Source organism: Pinus tabuliformis, chromosome X (genome assembly GCF_031772625.1).
Source record: "Pinus tabuliformis cultivar Carrire ecotype Pingquan chromosome X, CPIR1, whole genome shotgun sequence".
Classification (NCBI taxonomy): domain Eukaryota; kingdom Viridiplantae; phylum Streptophyta; class Pinopsida; order Pinales; family Pinaceae; genus Pinus; species Pinus tabuliformis.
The window spans coordinates 448668151-448690594 of NC_142308.1; the positions used below are offsets into that span (position 1 = coordinate 448668151).

The 22444-nt window shown below is 36.7% G+C and overlaps 1 protein-coding gene across 1 annotated transcript in view; it reads left to right on the forward strand.

The window, feature by feature from the left end:
• Positions 1 to 9978, forward strand: part of LOC149140510 (uncharacterized) — a 94814-nt gene extending 84836 nt beyond the window's left edge. The window contains 1 exon segment of the mRNA XM_089451001.1: positions 9696 to 9978. Within this exon segment, the coding sequence (XP_089307127.1) occupies positions 9696 to 9824 (129 nt within the window). The 3' untranslated portion in view covers positions 9825 to 9978.
• Positions 9979 to 22444: the final 12466 nt, after the last annotated feature.

Sequence of the window (22444 nt, forward strand, 5' to 3'; positions counted from 1 at the left end):
TGAACAATTTGTAAATCCTCCTATGCTCTAGATCATCAACCCAATGACGTTGTCTCCAGAACATATTTATCATGACTAAGGATACCATTGATCGTGTCTCTCGTGACACTTGTATTTTTTATTTTATGTAAATATTTTATTTTAGAAGAAACAATTTCAATTAGTTAGAATTTGGTTACTACAATTGTGCCATTGAACACACTGATATTTTGTTATGATGATTCATTGCCAAATCAAGAAAGAATAATTTGTAATGGTTCTCCCTCTGAGGCCCTATAAAAGAAGTTCATGATACAGAACCAAAGGTTCAGAATTTTGGTTTCCCAAGAGAGAAGCTCTACAAGTTGTTAATGAAATGTATACTTTGTGGAATATTAATGAAAGTTTTTGGCGATTCTAGCTCATATAAATGTGCAGTGTGTATTCTTGTGTTTGTTCCATATGTTCTCATTCTTATTCTCAGATTACATGTAATAGCAGTTGTTGGATATGTTTTCATGGATTTATGGATTCATATAGGTCTAATGTTGATTAAAGATGCATATAACTTATATGAATTGTTATCCTTAAAATGCGCTCCATGTATGTTATCACTTCATTTCAACATCCTTCTCATATGTTCAAGTTGAACTTCATTGAACATGATTATTAAGTCTAAACCTTGTGTATTGGTTTTCTGTCTTCCTTTATTATTCTATCTAATATACTACAAATGACCTATAAAATTGCATGTGCATATGATGTTGGCCGCTAGATATAGATATTAATGCTTATGTGAGTTATATTTGGAATCCAACTTTGTATTTATCCTCTTAAGTATGGTTCCAAATCAATTTCATATGAAATATGTTAAATACCGAAGTGTAATAGAAAATATCAACAAATCCTTAAAGCACTCATCAAGATGTCCTAGTCACTAGTCTCCTTTCAACCCAAAGGCTATCTCTAGGAGCTACAACAACACCGAAGGTTCCTTGATCTCCTCAAGAATGATATAGCTCCAATATTGAATGTGCAAATGAGCTCTATAGGTGTCAATTAAACAGATTTGAGCGAATTAGAGTTTATGACGCATATGCCTAAAATCAAGGAAAAAGCGACACTTGGCAGAAGTTTCTGAAAATAACTAATGTGCCTCCTTCAGCATACTAATAATGGATCCATATTTTTGAGGCATGTTTCGTCTTTTTACCTTTTTTGATTTTTTTGGTTTTCCAGGGAAACTTGCCATGCATGTTCCCAGGAAAGATTGGGAAATTTTGGGGTACTGTACAACTTTCCGACTTAGTGCACTATGCAGTTTCTAAGCTCGGCGAGGGATTGCGCAGTTTCTCGGCTCAGTGTTGGGCTTCCTTCCATGACTACACAGTTTCTGAGCTAAAGGTTGACTGCCAATTTGAAGTGTGAAATTCCAATCATCGAGGTTTCTTGCCCTGAAGGATTGTGAAGTTTCTAGAGGCAAGTCCAAAACTGTTGTGTGACCAAGTCAGGACGTTAGCTTATGACTCAGAGAGACAATGTAAGCATAAAACGAGAAAACATAAGCACAAATGAAAATTTAGATAAGTCTCAATCAAATCACGAATACTTGAAAGCAATACAAGATAAACTCTTGTAAATAGGAAGGAAGGCTCTAAAATCAAAGCATAGGAAAAATTTTGGAGGGTGGTTGTAGCTGCTACAACATTTCCCTATTAGTTTGCGACTATCTCAATCTCCTCGGTGCTTTTATGAGGGCATCTGAACACCCTCACAATTCCCCATATTTCGATAACACAACCATGTTCCACACACAACCCTCTACTTTACCAATTCTTTCTCATTCCCCCCACCCCTAGCCTCCTGATTCCTCACGCCTTCTACATCCACATCCTTGTTTCCTTCAACTATACCTCTGCGCCACTCTACATTCATCTACACTTCTATCAAGGTGTCTTTGCACCCTTTCGGTGCAAATGCTAGTTTTAAAATGTTACAAAAATATTGCCTTATCAAATCAATTCAAGTTGACACTGCAAATGGTTCTCAAGTTCCAATTATTTATGCAGCGGGACTTTGAATCACCCTTTGTGATTCTGAGCAACGAGGCTCAACAAAGGGCGCTATGCTCGAGAATCGTTTTAAAATCTCCTCTTATCAATGAACAAGCAATGAGGATAGAATATATCCATAAAAACATCCATCCCACCTGGGCATTCACAAGTTCAATTTAGAATGTTTAAGGAAGATTTGCAATTTTTTATTTATCAAAAACTTTATATTAGAAAGTATGAAAAAACATTAATTTATATATTAAAAAATATTATATAAATTATATATTTAAAACTTTTTAGTTATAATAAAAAATAGTAAGTTTCTGATTAAAAAAATATAAATTTGATATTAAAGAATTATAAAGAAGGGTAAGTTCTATATTTAAAAATAAAATAAAATAAGATTAATTTATATGTTAAAAAATGTTATAGAAATTTTATATTTAAAAAATTGTATTTATAAAAAATAATAACTTTCTCATTAAAAAAAATGTAAGTTTGGTATTAAATAATTATCAAGTAGTATAAGGTTTATATTTAAAAACTTGCGAAAACATTAAAATATAATTTTCTCACTCTCATAATTCTATTGGAGATATAATTTTCTCACTCTCATAATTCCATTGGATGACAGTCATTAGCATGTTGGACATAGCTATGGGCACTGTTTCCACTACAAAACTAGGATGGTTGTTTGGAATCCAATTAAAGAGATTCATTTTATGTGGTTCACTTTAAAGATTAACTTGCACACTGAATCCAAAAAAATAGTCATTAAAATATAAATTTGTTTGTAAGTGGAGATTAGTTAAAACTTATTTTTCATATTTAATATTTCATTATTTTATATTCAATTTCAACTTTGAGTTTTTGTTATTCATATTATTAAATTTTATTTATATGTTTTTTCAATTTACATAGTAATAAATTTGATACTGAAGACGCGTGCGTTTTGATCTGGAGCTCCCGCACCCCTGCTCCCTTGGCTCCTGCGGCCCTCCGCAGGCCTCCTGCCTAGGAGCCCCTGCTGCTGGGCTCTCAACCTCCACTCCTGGCATCCCCGCAATTGGGCTCTACCCCCCTCCTCCTCCGACCTGTGCTTCTGTTGGCACAGAGCTTGCCGCCGCCATGAGTGCGCCAGGGGGTGAGGAGCCCTCTCCCACCCTGCCTATCTCTTCAGATGAAGCTTTCAGAAGGTTGCTTTCGAAGAAAGGGAAGAAACGTTTGACTGCAGAAGTCCTGAAATTCGTCAAAAAGCTGGAGGAAATTCCTCAGATCGCCCTGCCATAAGACCAACCAATAAAAATCGCCCTAGCCTTGGCTAATAGTGGGTTGGTAGGACAATTTATGGGACGCTGGCCATAAAAAAAAACAACAGATGACTGGATCCAACGCAACTGGAGGCCCCAGCTGGAAAACAATGTGATTTGCTATGCTGTCGACAGAGGGTATTTCATTTTCGATTTCACCTCCAAAGAAGACCAAGATCTGGTTTTCAGAAACGGTCCGTATTTTATGGGAAATCAAGGTCTGTATCTTAATAAGTGGACCCCCGACTTCGATCCCTCAGTCGATTCCCCTAAAGAGGTCGCAGTCTGGGTCTGGCTTCCCATTCATCCGATCCATTGCTGTAGCTATCACACCTTGTAGAAGATTGGAAATGGTCTCGGTTGTTTCATTGACAAAGCAGACAACAAGGGCCAATATACCTGCACAAGAATCTGTGTGGAAGTCAATCTGGAAGCTGGACTGCCCGAAGCAGTAAAACTTACAGTCGGAGAATGGCATCATTATCAAAAACTAGATTACGAGCAGTTGCCATTCAAATGCAGAACCTGTTACGAACATGGACACTTCCAAAGAAACTGCCCAAAATCTCCAACCAGGGACAAAGCTGACAAAGAAGGATGGAAAGAAATCAAAAAGGGCAAAGCAGTCCCAAAACTAACTGAGAAGAAAAATTCAGGGCCATTGGTGAAGCCCCAGCTGAAACCAAAAGCCAAAGAAGTTCCTAAAGAGGGTTCTTCCTCTGGGGAGAAGATAGATGCCATTGGGATCCAAGAGGATCCAGAAGACCCGTCGAAGAAAGTGAAAGAAGCTGAAGCAATGTCATCTCTTCCTCCAACAGAGGATGAACAAGGGGAAAATGAAGAAAATGATGAGCACATCAATCTGGGCTCCAATTCTGAGGGAGACTCAGAAGATGGAATCTCAGATTCAGACAGTTCACAAGTCACTCCTATCAAGTCAGCGAGGGGCCGAAAGTCCAAGAAGAAACAGAGAGAGGAGAAAACTTATCTGGATGTCCTCCAAGGCTCTCAGAAAACTCTCAAAGGAATGATGAATACCAGATCTAGGCGCAAGCATGGTAAGGCTCCAAAAGGAGCCACAACCTCCCAAGATAGTAAATAATGAAATACATCTCCTCGAATTGCAGAGGATTAGGCAGCAAGTTGAAAGAAGAAGCTTTGAAAGACATTGTGAGGATGTACTCGCCTAAAATCCTTCTCATCCAGGAGACAAAAATGGAGGACCTTCTAGTCCTCCAAGCAAGCAAACGTTTCTGGCATAAAGGCCAAGGGAGAGCAGTTAGCGCCAGAGGCTCCTCTAGAGGGATTGCCTCCTTTTGGGACAGCTCCAAATATGTTCTGATTCACAAAGAATGTTGCCCCCATTGGCTACTCACTAAGCTCCTCCATAAAGAATCTGGCCACCAAGTAAGTATTTTCAATCTTTATGCTTCGGTTTTACCCTCCGAGAAAAAACTTTTTGGGACTCGCTCCAGTCCTATCTTTTCTTACACAATCTAGAAAATATTATTATTGCAGGTGATCTGAATGTTATGCTAGCTGCAGAAGAGAAAAAGGTGGGCTCGTTGGCCAGGGACCCAGCTAGAGAATGGGTTGAAGACCTCATTCTGGATAGGGATTTGGAGGATATCAAACCCACAACTGGGAATTTCACCTGGTCAAACAAAAGGTTAGACCCAGGCCACATTGTTGCTCGTCTGGACAGATTTCTGGTCCAATCCTCCTTCTTGACTTGTGGTCTAATGGCCACCTCTAAAATTCTGCCGAACTACACCTCTGACCATAAACCCATTCTGCTTGAGCTCTCCTTGGATGGAAATCTTGGCCCCATTCCCTTTAGATTTAGTTTGCTATGGATTCATCAAGAAGGATTCCAAGAGGTGGTCTCTGAGGCCTGGAACTGGCAAGTTCAAGGATCCCCTTTCTTTGTGTGGGAAGAAAAATGAGACTCAAAAGGGAGCTCAAGGTGTGGGCTAAAAGGTTGAAAACGCCCACCGCCAACAGAAAGGAGATGCATGACAGTTTAGCAGGCCACCAATTAACAATGGAGAATTCTGATGTAACGCAAACCATTCTTCAAAAAGAAATAGAGCTGCAAAATGATCTCCATAGAGCAAGTAGGGATGAAGAAGAGTTCTGGAGACAGAAGTCCAGAAATCTTTGGTTACAGGCCGGAGACAAAAATACAACCTACTTCCATAAGCAAGCTGAAGCATGCAAGCACTTCAAAACAGTAAATGAAATTCACTATCAAAACACAGTGGTTAAAGATTCTGAAGGCATAAAGCGAGCAACCCACTCCTTCTTCAAAGATATTTATTTTTCCCCGGAAGACCCTCCTATTGATTCTCACACCTATCCGATTGATCTTATTCCTCATTGTGTTCAAGATTCCTACAATATCATGCTAACTACTTCGATCAGTATGAATGAGATTAAAAATGCTCTGGATTTCATGGACCCGGATAAAGCCCCGGGCCCTGATGGGTTTACAGCAAGGTTCTATCTGACTTGCTGCGCCATAATACAAAAATACCTTCTGAGAATGATCCGAAAATCTCAGACCTGTACCAAGGTTGGAGGCAGCACCAACTCGACCTTCCTTGCTTTGATTCTGAAAGACAAAGGCGCCACCGATTTTAGCAGATTCAGGCCCATCTCTTTGTGTAATACAAGTTATAAGCTGATTACAAAAATAATAGCCAACCGTCTTAAGGAAATTCTGCCACTCATCATCCCTTAAAACCAAGGAGGATTCATAAAAGGGAGAAAGATTCTTGAAAATATTGTGCTGGTGCAAGAAGAAATTCATTCAAGTTGTCTCCGAAAAGAGAAAGACATGGTAACTAAGCTAGATTTGACAAATGCCTTTGACAGGGTGAGACATGATTTCTTCTTCTCTGTGATGGGGAAATTTGGCTTCTCAAAAGTTCTCATAACTTGGGTGAAAGCTTGCATTGCCTCCCCGTGGATAGCGCCTCTGGTTAATGGTCACCCAACGGAATTCTTCCACGCCTCGAGGGGGCTAAGACAAGGTTGCCCTTTCTCCCCGCTTCTTTACGCCATTCAAGATTCAGTGCTCAGCTTCCAGCTAGACTACTGTCAACAGATCCATACTTTGCCAGGCCTGAGAATGGCTTAAAATGTTAAAGACATGAATCATGCCCAGTTTACTGATGATACTTTAGTACTAGGAGGAGCTAGCATAAATTCTGCTAGAACCTTCAAGAAAGAGCTAGACATTTATAAAGAGGTCTCGGGCAGCAAGATTAACTACATAAAAAGCATGATCTTCTTCTGGAACTGCTCGATCAAGGATTTGAAAGACATAGCAAGGCTTTTAGAAATGGAAAGAAACCTGACCTGGGAATCATTTAAGTATCTTGGGATCCCAATCTTCAAATAAAATCCTAAAGTAGCTCACTGGATGCCCTTGCTAGACAAGCTAAAACTCAAAATATAAGCTTGGGGAGCCTCATGGTTGAATAATGCTGGGAAGGTAATCCAAATGAAATCTGTTCTCATAAGTCTCCTAGTTTATCAGAATTCCATTCTACTAGCTCCTAAAACCTTTATCAGTAAAGTGGATGGTCTCCTTAGAAGATTTCTGTGGGAGGGAGGGAAAAATAATGAAAGAAGGCTTCATTTAGTAAATTGGGACACTATTAAGAAGCCATTCTTGGAAGGAGGTCTACAAATGCGGGATCTGGTAGCCCAAAATCTTGCTCTAGGCTCCAAGCTCCTTTGGAACATTGTCTTCGGGAATCCTAGTTGGAGCAAGAGAGTTCTATGGAAAAAATATTTTCATGGGCAGCGTTTGAGGTGTTTGGACCAGCCTCCTAGAATATCCAAAGGATCTCTAGTTTTCAAACTCTGTCTCACAACTATGAAATAGTTCAGTCATAAGCTTTATTGGATCCCAGGTAATGGGAAAAAAATAAAAAGTTGGGAAGACTCAATTCTTGGAGATCAGCCCTTGAATCAGATGGCAGATCTGGAAAATATCAGAGTTTGGCTTTAGGCCAACAATGTGGAAGCTGTTTGGGACATCTCCAATTGGACAAATGATGCAGAAAGTCTATGGGATGGTTGGAATTTGGGGGAGGTCCCTCATTGGCTGGATGGTGAAGCCAAGTTATTGTTGGATCTGCTCCAAGGAAAATCTCCCCTAAAGGCCTCTTCTAAGGACAAAAGAGGGTGGGGTTCTCTCTCAGGATCTTACTCAGTAGCAGAAGGTTACAAAAGTTTGATGGCTATCCCTAGCGTCCCCCCAGAGCCAACTCAATGGAAATTTATCTAGTCTTTTCCTGCTCTCCCCAAAATTGACTTCTTTTGCTGGACTATGGCGCATAAAAGTATCCTCACTGGAGATAACCTGAGGAAGCGTGGAATGGCAGGTCCCTCCAGATGCCCTCTTTGTGTTTCGGATGAAGAAACGGCTAATCACCTGTTCTTATTGTGCCCCTTTGCTCAAGAAGTTTGGAGGGGTGTCCTGATGTTAGGACCTGACAATATAGAGCTTCCAGGAAATATTCAGGACCTTCTTCGAAACTGGGCCAAGTTATCCCCCTTCTGTCTCTCCAAAAAAAATCTCCTCAAGACTGGTTGGATGTGGATTCCCAAATTCACATGCTGGAAACTGTGGCTGGAGAGGAACAACAGAATTTTTAGGGAGGAGAGTTGCAACCCGGTCAGAATTATCACTAAGATCAAAGCCCTGTTGGGGGAGGCTTTAGAAACCAAACCCACCATAAGAAATGGCACGACTCTGGACAACGAGGAAGATCAATGGTTAAAAGAGCTTGTTCCTAATCATCAGAATAGACCCATTCCTCCTGCTAAAGCCTCTTCTCATTGGGAAATCCATCTAGAGGAACAGGAATTCATCAAATGGAGATCTGCTTTGGATGACCACTGCCTTTTCTTCGATGGGGCCTCTAAAGGCAACCCAGGAAAGGCGGGTGGAGGTGGAATTATCTTAAGCCCAGATGGCTCAACTGAGTTGCGCTTTGCTTGGGGTCTGGGGCATGAAACAAACAACAGAGCGGAGGCTCTTGCTCTGTGGCAAGGTCTAAATCTGGCTCTTAAGAGGAATCTCCTCTCCATCTTAGTCTTTGGAGACTCCAGACTAATTATTCAGGCTATGAACTCTCAAAAGATCCCTTCTCAGGTGCAGTTAGCCCCCATCCTCAAAAAAATTAGACTAATGTTGCCCAAGTTTCAAAAAATCTCCTTCTATCATGTGCTGAGAAAGTTAAACTCTTAGGCAGATCTGGCAGCCAATCTAGCATCTATCCGGACCAGGAGATCCCTGTTAGTCAATGAGGTTGAATCGGACTGTAGAATTCCTTAATTCTCGAAATGCATGGGCCTCTGTATTTTGCTTTCCAAAGCTTTGGGATGTTCCTCTTGAGATTCCTGCTGTTAAGCGACGCGGGCCTCTTTTATATATTATATTTCATGTCATTTTGCATCCGGCCATCGCAAATCTCCAAAACATTAACCATTCGCCACTGTGATATATGCGATGCACGATGTGTGCTCGGACCCGACCATTCATTTATTCCAGTATATTGCCATTTCGCATCCACCCCATCGCAATTTAGCAATCCCTTTCACGATCGTGATATGCGATGGACGACGAGAGCCAAGACCCGACCATACATTCATTGCAGTCTATTGGCATTTCGCTTCCGGCCCCCATCGCATCCCTTTGCGATGGGCCTACCCCCCACCTTTCTCTGATTGTGATTTCCGAGTTGCATCCAGACCCTATATCGTTTATCTGTCCGCTTTGATGGAGTTTTAGATCCGCTATTCTTTGTTTTCCGATCGTTGAATTCTTGATTGCTTCATAGCAATCTGCCAGTCAATTCAAAAAGAAAATGCAGTGATTCATAGACTGAACCGGCACTCCGGCGCGGTGGGTCTCCTCTTTCAATCCCCCTGATTCGACCGTATTGTTTCAAACCTTCGTCGTCCCAATCAAGGGAGGCACCACAGTGGAAATGAATGTGGAGGTGGTGGTAAAAGTGTTGGATATTTACGAGGAGAGGTTGTCAAAGAGCAAGTACTTGGCGGGTGATTTCTTTAGCTTGGCCGACCTGCAACATCTGCCGACTACCCACTACCTGGTCACAACTTGCGGAAAGGGAGATCTGATATCGACCTGCAACATCTGCCGACTACCCACTACCTGATCACAGCTTGCGGAAAGGGAGATCTGATATCGTCGAGAAAACATGTGAAGGCCTGGTGGAAAGACATCTCATGTCACCCTACGTGGAAGAAAGTCTCTGAAAAAGCTCCATACTGAAGAGAATCGACTGTAGAGTCTGTATGGAGCAGGCAGACAACCGACTACCTGGTCACAGTTTGCGGAAAGGGAGATCTGATATCGTCGAGAAAACATGTGAAGGCCTGGTGGGAAGACATCTCATGTCGCCCTGCGTGGAAGAAAGTCTCTGAAAAAGCTCCATAATGAAGAGAATCGACTGTAGAGTCTGTATGGAGCAGGCAGACAACCAGGGCTAGCTAAATAAATAAATATATTAGATGGGTAAGGCAAATCCTATATTATTATGACTTTCATATTTTCATTTCATAGTAAATGAAAGTCATGCATGTGATAGGGTTTGCTAGAGGAAAATATTTTCATGACTTTGGACTCTCTTTTCATTTCGATTTCGATGCAAAAATTTTCACTTTTACATTTGCTTACCAGTTTGGATGATGCTAAATTATTGTTATTTTATTTTGTTTTTAAGAATTTTGTTAATATTTATATTTAATTTATTAAAATGATACTAAATTATATATTTATTTACAACATAGTTTAATAGAGTTTCAATAGCTTTCTAGATGTAAATAATTTATTTTGTTTTGATTAATAAAAAAAATAAAATTAACATTATTAAAATTAAAATATATTTATATGAGTTTTATATTAAAAATGAGTATGGTTCAGTTCTCAAAATATATCACAACAAAAAAGTTTTAATAATTTAAGATGAAAATTTTATGTTAAAGAGTTATTTCTTTTAAATTGTCTATTTTATATTTAAATTAAATTTAAATTTCAAAATATTTATCACATGATCAATTTTTTTAGATTCATATTAAATTTAACATTTAAAATATTTTTCATCTTTTTTATTGGTTTGGAACGATTCTCACTACTTTCTAAAAACATAAATAAAATGTTAAAGGATTCATAATAATCTCTTACCTTCTTAAGGTCTGATAAGTCATTTCCATTAAACCATTTTTGTTTTTAATGGACATTCTTCATCATCATCATCTTTCATCTATAACATAGATAATAAACCTCTATATATCCATCTTAAGGACAAATCCAGTATACAGGAATCACATCTCTTCTACAAACCTCTTTTAGTGGACATTTAATTGTATTTAGTTATTTTTATTTTTCTATATATATTTTTCAATGTATCCTTGACATATGTAATGTGTAATACATTACATCTAACACCTTCACATCTCTTCCATATTGACTTGCAGAGCACCTCTTGACACAAAAATTAACTTGTAATTAACTTTTGAATAATAGGTTATTTTATTATAGCTTTTTTTCCTTTTCTAATTATAACATTTTATGAATATCAAAATATAGATAGAAAAATATATATTTGATGATATAATATCAAAAAATTTCATCAACATATTTGTTTAAAATATAACAAATGTTATTATTCTTACTTTAATTATTGTGTTAAGAAGAGTGGATTAAGGAGACAAAAGGGATGCTACCATCTACTGTCTAGTGCATAGACTTATAAAAGGTGTATGTATAGACTTATAAACGTTGTATGTATAGATTTATTAAATGTGTATGTCCAATAATCATTGATATCAATATGTGTTTAGATAATAATAGTAATAGTAATTTTAATTCAAATCACAATAACTACTTCACATTTTTAGGTAAGGGTTTTTTTGCATGATTATGGGATGAGAAGTAATGGATAAGGTTCTTATTTAGAATTTCAAGTAATTTTGGTAAATGGAAAGAAATAAATAAATGTTTGAAGGATGTAAGTCAATTATGAAAAGTAAATATGTAATGGGATATACTAAAAAGGAAATATGCAATGCGTATATTAAGGTATATTAAATAGTGGTTAATAATTAGACTTTCCAAATAATAAAATGGGCAAAATAATTTGTAGTTGGTTGAATTAATTATTATTAAAACTTATAAGTCTTAAAATCCAAGTTTTTTGTTTAGACACAAACGTTCTTATACTCACTGCTCTTGACAACTATGTGTTGGTCACAAATTTAATTATTTCTCAAATTTTCCAATAACTAGGACTAGCCTGACTTTTAATAGTTGAAAAGTCTTAAAATAAAGTTATGCCATGGCTTATCGCAGAACAAAGGAAGATAAAATTGTTTCAATATTGCTCTTCTCTCTTCCTGAAAATCCCCACCAAATAATATAATTATTCCTAGCATTTATTTTCATTCTTGTGAAATGATAGAACAAATCCATGATTTTATTTAAAGCATGAAGGTGTGTGTAGATACCATCGGAAAAAATGAGGACATCATCCAGAAAAAGGAGGTGTGTGAAAGATAAGTGGGGGCAATGATAATCCCCTTAAACCTATCCCTTTGAATTACTTCTAAAATGAGCCTAATTAAGTCTTCTACCACCAATAAAAATAGGAGAGGGGAGAGTGGATAACCATGTCATAGCCCTCTCTCACCATGAAAGAAGGGGGAGGTCACCCCATTGATCAAGAGGGTGAAAGAGTATGTGCTAATAAAGTTCATGACTCAGGAGATAAAATAATGAGAAAACCGTAGATGGATTAACAAAAGTCTGAGGTATAACCAACTCACCCTATCAAAGGCATTTAAGAAGTCAACTTTGAATAGTAAGGCCCTTTTTTACTTTATATTAATGGAAAGGAGACCTTTGTGGAGAATTCCAATATCATCATGGATTTTTCTATCTAATAGAAAACCAAATTGTTCAAGGGAAATGTTTGCAAAAAGGACCTCCTTTATTCTAACAGAAATGGTCTTGGACATGGTTTTGTAGATGGAATTGTAAAGCGAAATGGGTCTGAATAAGTCAAAAGAGTCAGCAGAGTTAGCTTTAGGGATGAGGACAATAAAATTTGAGCTGAAAGGGGAGATATTTTTCCAATGGTCCTTGAGTATTTAATGATTTGAGAGGAGATCATCACTAATGAAATCAAGGTGGTTAAGGTCAAAATCAATCGAAATTCCATCTAAAACATGGCTTTTTCATTTATTAAAATTGTGTAGGACTCTTTCAAGTTCTTTTCTTGTGACCTCAACCATTATGGCATCATTTCCTTCTTTGTCAACGAGATTGGAGAACAATCCTTGCTACAACCAAGATCTGTTCAATGATGGTTGTGTTTTGATTGTAGAAGATAACCTTGAATTATGAGCAACTCTTTGCAACAATGTCCACGATGGAGGTAGCCAATCAACCCTTAGAGTTTCTAATTCCCATGATTTTGTTGATAGCTTTTCTATGATTAATCACCCAATGAAATAATTTTATATTATCATCAATTTGTTGTCATCAAAGGGAACAATTTTCATTTTCCATTCCTTCTCCCCGTCTAAAAGGATCTTCCTTCTAGATTTTTCAATTTCGTAAATTCTATCCTTCAAGTTCTTAGGCACTTCTGGGGAGGTTTACAGATAAAAAATTGATTAAATATTCAATTTGATGCCAGAGAGGGCTTTAGAGTCCACCTCCCTAATTTTTTTCCCCACTCGATAATGATACCCTTGATCTCTTGAGATTATGTTGGAATTGTATAGTTGGAGATTCTTTCATATATGAGGAGAAGTACGACCTATTTGATTTTAGTAGATCTAGAATGGAGGGTTCTTTGAGTTGAGAGGGATTTAATTTGAAAGGATTGGGAGGTTTAACAGGAAAGGGATCCAATTCTAGAAAAACAGGGGAATGATTTGAGACATCACCCATTGAAGTCCACTATCTTATATTGAGGTCAATGTAAAGAAGATAATCTAAGATAATGAAACCATCCAAATGTTTGGAAATTCTATTTGCACCATATATGTTATTTTTCCAAGTTGGAAGAAGCTTGGGAGGAAATCTGAGGGAGGATATGGTTTGGCAGAGGTACTTTAGAATATAGAGTTTCCAAACATGGAATTTAAATCCCTTCCTATAAGAACTTTTCCTAAGTTGAAGATAGGAAGAGAAGAAAAGGAGGTCCAAAATTCCTTCCTCTCAATATAAGGACCATATATAATAACAAAAAAAAATGACATGTCCAATTCAAAAGCATGGAGGTCAAAAAATAAACCCGGATTGATAGACCAAGCAGAGGAGATTCACATCTGAGGGACATTCCAACTAGAGATAATACCTCTCAATCTTCCAACTACATATGTTTCCAAAAAATCCCAATCCAAAAGGAGATATTTAATTATGCTTATGGCCTTATCCCCTTCCTGCATCATTTCTTAGAGAAGAAAAATGTAAGGAGAGTGTAGTTCTATGAGTCTTTTGATTTCTAGTCTTATTATGGGGTTGGTAATACCCTTTCAATTTAGTGAAAGGAGATGAAGTTTACAACAAAGAGAGGGATTGATGCTCTAAGCACCCTTTGAATTGAATATTTCTTTCAAAGTTGAAATTTGAGAGAGGCTTGGCTCTGAGCCTTGGAGAGAAAATATTTTCATCCTGTTGAACAATTTGGATGGGAGGTTTCTACCAGAAACCCCAAGCCCCCACCAATATCTAAAGTTGATAAGTTAGAGGAAGTTGAGAGAGGGGTGGAGTAGAATGCCCAAAAGAGCATAAATTGTAAAGCGATAGAGGGGGGTGGGTAGGGTTATAGAAGGTGGGATAGGGAGGAACAAAGGGAGAGGTAAGATAGGACAAAAGAAGATGGAAGGGATGGGGAGGAGGGAACACGGGAGAAGAGGGGAATGGGAAGAGGTGAAGATATTCCAAATAGATGTTTAAGCATACCAGTAAATATTGTCTCAAAATTGATACAAGGAACTAAATCAGTAGGATTGGAACCATCTAAATGACAATCAGAAATGGGGAGAAAATATGGTAAAAATCACATCACCAAAGGAGGTGGCCATCCGAAGGGTCTTTTGTTACATATTTCACTAATGGAGTTTATCTAAGAGAGGACTCTGAAGGTATAGTTGGTTCTAGAAGAGGAGAAGAGATAGGAATCTATGACTCCACATATGCTTGCTTCCAACTGAGTTGTAACTGGAGAAGCATCCTACTTCAAGAGACTAGGATATACTTGGGTCGATTCTAGAGATTCCAAAAGAGGGGAAGCCTGAGGCGGAGAAATAGAGTGACGTGAGTTTTTTCACACCCATTTTGTTTCGATTTTCTATAATAATGCATTGTAGAAATTGATCTTCTCATATGATAATTACTTTCCAATGATTTCCAATAAAGTTATCTTATGTCACATATATCATTAAGCAATTACACATTAAAAATATCAATAGCAATGCAATGAAAATACTAGGATCGTAAAGAGATAGGAAAGCACAATAGAGACAACAAAAATAACCTGGGAAAAACCAATCTTGGAAAAAAACCAACAAATTTTCTTCTAGGAGAAATTTTTTCTTCAATAATATTTATAATTCCAAAAAAAATTTAGAATTTTGTGCCAAAACCAAAGTCAATTCACTAGTCAAACTTGGTCAAATTCCAGCTTAATCAACATTGTTTAAGCTTTCAAATAGTCAATTTTGGTCAACTTTGTTTCTTGGTTAATTTGTACCCTGTAGTCAAATTCATACCTATTGTTAACCCTTGCAATTGACTTCATGCAATCAAACCTATGGTCAAATAGTCAATCTTTGTGGTAAATTTCATCATTTTTCTTATGGTTAAAATATGCAAAATTCTCGATCAAACATAGAGAGAATCTCAATCAAATGAAGTAGATGAAACTCAGTCAAATGAGGAAGGTCAACCTTGGTCAAATGGAAGCTTCTATACTCAGTCAAACTTCATATTTATTTCTCTTTTTCTCACATGTGTGGAATAGAATGGAAGATAGAATGTGATTTCCAAATTGGTCAAATAGAGGAGTCTATTGTGTATTTATCCAAGTCAAATGGGATGGACTTTGACTAAGGGTCACACCCCTTCATTTATGAGATCGACTTGACACTTGAGGTTTACCTAAAGCCTAAAAAATAATATTTTTCATTTTTCATTTTCATAATTTTCCTTGGATCACTTGGGAGGCATTTTAGTATGTGGGAATACCTCCCGATGCTACACAAAAATTAGCTCTCCCTCTTAGCGAGGGAGGTATTCTCTATAACATATTTCCCTTTCCTGAAATGTTTCCTTCCTTAAGAAAATTTCATTAGCTTGCCATGTCGATGCATGTCTATAAGATAAATCCATCTGAGAGATGGAAATGTAACTCTTCATATGTACATGAGTATCAAGGGATTTTGGTGAAAGTCCCATATGGTTCATTAGGAAAACATATCAATCTTCTTTGGTCATGACCTAGCCAAGTCCTTATGGTATCTAATTTCTTCTAGCTTCTTAGGAGATAATTTTCCTTTGAATCATCCACCTTTTTGGTCAAAGTCCTTTATGACATACCCAAGTCCTTCTATCTCCTTTAGTTGACCTTTCCAAGTCCTTCTAGCTTCTAAGGAGAAGATCTATTTAATACTATAATTTTCTTGGGTCATTCACCTCGAGTCGACCTAGCCAAGTTCTGTTGGCAGTCAAGTCCTTATGGCTTCAAAGGTTAATGTATCTTATAATTTTCCCCTATAATTCCCTTAGACCATTCACCTTTATGGTCAAATTCCTTTATGACCTAACCAATTCCTTCTAGCTTCAAAGGTGAATGTATTCATCTCCTCTTGGTCAATTTTTTTATGTCTCAACTACAGTCCTTTATGACTTTAGTAGATTGTCAGCCTAATCCTATAAATTCCTCACCATTACCTTCCGATGAGGGATGCATTCAACATCATACTAAGCTTGTCTTTGTATACAATCTACTCATTTGCAGATATGTATTAGAGCTCTACTACTCATCCCTCATATGAAGTGACCCAACCATGTCATTTTGGATTCTGAAGCCTCATTGCTTCATCACTTATGATATTCCTACAAAGACTCACTTCACCTCAAACCACATCCAATTAGACAACATAGGTACCACGTGATTTCTTTTTATCCACTGTATATGCCTCAGCTCAACCATAAATTTTTTAGGGTGTTCAATGCAAGGCAAACATTTGGTATGGTGTTAACCAAGTACTTCAAAAATCTAATCAACTTATTGTAAATGGTGGGATTCACCAAATTTGAATCTCCAATCACAAGAAATAGTGTATCTTCCATAATTCTTGTTCCTAAATAGGCCTATTTTTGCGATCTATATAACATAAATAATTTAGCCCCTAAATTATTACAGTTGTGTTGTAGTATTCAACAACACCCCATTTTCCTTAGAAATCATAGAAGGAATAATGGGGACCCTTTAAATTGTTTTTAGGATAGTATCCTTTTGCATAAAATATCCTAAGTTAGGTTTATTTCCTTTGATTTGTAAAAAAAAAAATTAGAAAGTTAAGGAAGAAAATTACTTTTCCTTGAAAGAATAAAAAAATGAGAAACAAAGCAAAAAAACAATAAAAAGGATAAACATATGGATATGTCACAAAACATGTTATAGAAAATGTTGAAGCTTCGAATGTTGAAACGCCAAAAACCGATTTCATCAAAATTCCTTAAAACCGATTTCGTCAAAATGTTGAAAACTATGATTTCGCTGAAACACCGAAACATCCGATATCACAATCTGTCAATTAAAATTTCTATAATCACATTCTGTTAGATGATAGATGTCGTTATCACATTCTTTCAGCAATTCGCCAATTCTCCAAACTCGCCATTTTGCATTTCACATTTCGCTAAAAGCATATGGAAAACTACCCACTGTCAAATCATCGACCTATTCACTTCCAATATAATGCCATCTACCAGCACCACATGAACGGATGTTTGAAAATTTAATTATCCTTTATGTGTTTTCTAATCTCGAGGTTTTCAATCAATTTGCAATAATTTCGACTTAATATTGAGGGATTCTCCATTATGGATGCACTTATTTGATATGACTTTACCAGTGTTCGAGTATTTTTTTTCTTATTTTCACTTGGTTTTTTAACAGGATAAATACATGTCTTGACTAATCAAAGCAAGAAGAAAGTCTACCATCCCACCAGAGTTAGTCTTGCCGCTTGAGGAAATTCACGAATGGCTCCATTGAGTTCATATACCACATGCACATCAAATGCAGGCTCATCTTGTTGGGAGGCAATGTCCCGATTATTTGAAAATAAAAATTCGAGAATAGGTGAATGCAAAGGAGCTATTGTGGATGATTCTCAAATGAATCACGCAGATCCATGGTTGGAAGTAGCCAATTATTTCCTTCACATAATTTCTTCTCATCTTAAGATCCTCCCATATACTGATATGGTGAGCTGGTTTATTGATCATGTAGATATAATAGATAGAATGTTCATAACTTCCAAGAAAATTTTCATTGGATCATTAAGACCCGAGGACTTAAGGAGAATGTATAATTTTCAAGCGCACCAAAAGAGATACGATGCTCAATTTGTATAGAAATTCATGCAGGAGAATTTAAACCCTGTTAAACTTATTAAAGAATGGAGGAAATATCCTAACAAGCACAAGTGCGAGGATATGGGTATGTATTCACTAGCTTCTCATGTAGGCTCTTTCTCCCAGGTTCCTACTATGATGTGTCATATTTTTGGTTTAGCCAATAATCAAAAGTTTTCAGAAGAATGGTGCCCTTGATTGAGGCTACTTTTGACAACTACATTATGGATTGGGAAACCATTTTGTCAAATAATCTGAGCATGCAAATTCGTAGTTATAGGCAAAAGCGCAGTGTACTAGTAGGGACAGTTCCTCCCTTTTACATGAGTGCCTATATTATGGATTCTATATGTTTCTCTTATTATTTCTTGTCTTTAGGATGGAAATGGACTGATCAACATTCTACCCCGATTCATATTTACTTTGACATCCTGTGGGAATCTAAGTACCACCCAATTTTTACAAAATTTTCCTCAAAGTCACGGTCCCTATTCACCAAGAAGTCTTTCGAAGTAAAGCCCTTAGGGTTACTGTTGAAGCCAATAGAGACCTAAAGCCTATTGGAAAATGGTTCGAGGAAGAGAATTTTACTTATATTCATATTTTTGGTAGCTAAGCCCATCCTTATGCCTTTCCACTCTTTGTTCTCGATAAATTTCTAGCCAAGGAAATTACCTATCAAATAGTTGATTATGGTCTGACTATAGTGCTTAAAGATGCCAAGAAAACTGTTTGGCCCCCTTTCCTATTTCTTGTGGTTCATATGCCCTTGAAAATTTTAAGCATGTTTGCTTGAAATTGAGCAATTTAAACCTTTATGTTTCCCAGTTTTGCCAAAATGACACTATGATCCTAACGGAATTGACAAACAAGTAACGACTCAGGTGAAACTCAGGCCTTTTTCAAGTGAGTCTGATAAGTTCGATGACTTATATGAGATTATTCCAAAATACTCTAACGTTGAGGAGCTAGCCACAAAAAGATTACGTTTTGTAGAGTTGCTAAGCTTTAAACAATATTGTCAGAGGAGAAATGCCCATTTACCAGAAATACTGGTAAAACATATGCAGCAGGAATTAGGAAAAGAAGAAGCATCAAACTCTTCTTCCCTAATACCAGTTATAGAAACAAAAATTGATATTTTTGAACAAGAGAGACAATTCAATAAATTTTGGGAAGAATTCAACCATGCACTATCTACTAAAGAAGTCCCTCCCACAAACAATTCCATTCAACAAGCAATAGAGCCAATGTTAGTTACTACACAGTTAGTAGCAATCACTATTGATCCAGACACAGAGTTAGGTACAGGTAATAAATAAGCCTCTAAGGTTTCAGGTGATAAAGGGGAGACCTCATTCACTGCTGAGGATCCCCAAATTATTGTTAATACTGAAGAAAGTGAGAGGAACATCAGTGTAAAAGTAGAGAAAAAATCTACTACACCAGAGGATATGGAAATAATCCATGCATTCCCTACCACTGAGATAGTCCTCACCATTGGACATGTTTTACAGTCCAAAGAATAAAGTAGTTATGAGCAGATCACGGAAGAAAACGAAATTGGAACAATCTCCATACTTACTCCCTAGCGAGACTCCAATCAAAATACTTTGGAAAGGAGATCAATTTGGCCTTGAGGAAGAATTGAATAGGCTATCCAAGTATGCAAGAGCTTATGCCAGTGCCACCATCGATAAATCCGCAAAAATTTAGTTATTAATAAAAGAAAAGGATCAAATATTTGCTCAAATGGAACAACTTTTCCAACAAGAAAAGAAAACCATAGAGCAACAATGGAAATAAAATGTTACTAATCTACAAAGAGGTTTTGATAATTTAAGGCTTCAATTTGAAATAGAGAGCAAAGAAAAAGACCAACAGATTCAACACCTTCAACAAAGGATTGAATAGCTACAGGAAAGCCCTGAAATCAATGAGGTCTAGAAGGAGGCATATGAACTGGACACCTTGCTTACAAAACAACAATTAATTTTTTGTCATAAATCATCTCAGATTCATGATTTAGCCAAAAATAATGATTACTTGGTTACTCAACTGTCCAATCTGAGGGCATATTAAGAAGGGATTGATGAAAATGTATCGAACTACATAGATTGGTAAACATTGTAGAGGGGAGAGCGGCCAATTTCCCTAGAATTGAAGAGTCGATAAAGGACATTGTATTTGATGATTGGGATATGAAGATGAAAAGTTCTTAAATGGCCATTATGAGGGCTAGAAATCCTACTTCTAATCTCATTGAATACATTAAGGACACTCCATTACAAGTGAGTCTGATACAGGAATGCCCGAAGGACACTTTTCCAGATGTCAAGATCTTAAAAAAATCATGGCAATATGTGTTTATGAAGAAAGCTCTAGATATTCAAAACCTATCTAGACCTAACATGGAGAGTTATTGGCATTTCCTAGTGAAACCACATAGCCAATGGCTTACGCTGAGGTGTTTCTCAAATGTTGCTACTCAATTTCTTCTATCACTCAATGATGTAGTCTTCGCGGGATAGATGTGTATGCAGCTGATACATCTCCCCCATCTCGAGCCAATGGTGAACACATGCAATCTCAAAGAACGAATAGAAAAGGAATCTGACAAATAGTCATGAGGATTGTTATAACTGATCACCATTTTGTTGTCTGAGATTTTAGTTTAATAGTTTTAAAATATTATTTAGAAACTTTGTTTACAAGTTTTCTATTTTTGTAATACTAATAGCCTATTTAAAACCCTTTCATGCATTTATAAAGGGGTCTAGAATTTTGAGAAGGTGGCTTTTGAACAAAAGTTATCTAATTGAAAGGCTGAGCTTAGAAGCTATCTTTTTCGAATATAAAGCTTTTATCCATCGGGCACCATTATCTTTGTGTTGTTGTTTTATGTTATTGAATTAGATAGTTAACTTATTTATTTCTGAATATTTCATTATAGTTTGCTATGAAATGAGATATATCATTGTCACTATTGATGTGAAATATTGAATGATTTGTGATTATATATGAGATAACGAGATCTTTTGTGTGATTGATTTTTTCATCAACTAAATTAATTAACTATTTAATTAATTTAGTTTCTTATGTATGCTTTCTTTTCATTAAAGTATGAAATGATCTATATTGTTACATGCTTTATGAAATATTTCTATTATATCACATAAAAGAGATTTATCCCAGGAGATAGTTAAAATAGGTATTGAAGTTTTATCATTAGTTATTAAATCATTCAATTGTGTTGATTTCATTCCTTTTGTTATTATTAAATATTTTTAAATGGGAAATTGGTCCCTATATCCCCAGTTGGACCCACCATCTTCAACGGAAAAGGATTTTCTTTAAGATTTGGATCAGGTGAAGTTCCCCGATGTTGAGGCAGTCTCTTTCAAACCTTCAACATTTTTGGTGCTAGAAGGAAGGCCAACATACTATGGATGGCATATAAACCCAATCCAAAACCAATAAGCCACCACAAGAGTCAATCACCCTCCAAAACTCCTACAACTTCGAGATCTCATTCTAAATCTCCAAGTCATAAATTAGAAGTTGTAGAAAAATCCTCAAAAATTCCTAGCACATTTCCAGAAGTACCTCCTTCAGATTACAATCCAGAATATCTGGAAGTACAATCTTGGATAAATAAATTGGAGGATATCTCTATTTTTGCAAAAAAATCTGTAACATCTGAAGCTTCCAAAGAAAGTGTCACTTCCTTATTTCTCCACACTGGTGTATTAACTTGTTCACAGAGTGAAAAAATTGGCATTACACAATTTGAGTTTCCACTTCCCTCTCATCGAAAAAGAGCTACTACATCAGCATCTCAGTCATCTTCTAATGATATTATGCATTCATCTCCGTCGCAAACTCCCTCATTCACCCCCTCACAACCAATTTCCTCATCCATTCCTATTTCTTCTACTCAAACAATTAGTGCTACCACAAGTAGTACTAGTCCAGCGGTTGTTTCTTCTGCCACAACATCCACATTTGGAAATTCTACATCATCTTCTTAAATAATAAGACAAAAGATGTTTTTTATACCATTGACTAATCTTGGAGGTATTCAGTTAGCAGGAGCACTTCATCCTCTACCAAGTCATCCAAAAAAATGGTTACCCAAATACAATCCACATGATGGTCTTCCTACTGAAGAACATCTCAATAATTTTATGCTAACCATGAATCTTAATGGTGTTGAACACGAATACTGTGTAGTAATATTGTTTCCTTATACTTTTTAAGGATCTGCAGGATCCTGGTAATTTTCACTAGGAGCAGGATCAATTACTAGTTGGGATATCTTTGAAGAACAATTTTTAGCTAAATTTGGTGATGATCGAATAATTTCATCTTTAATAAATGATCTTTCTAATTTGAAAGTT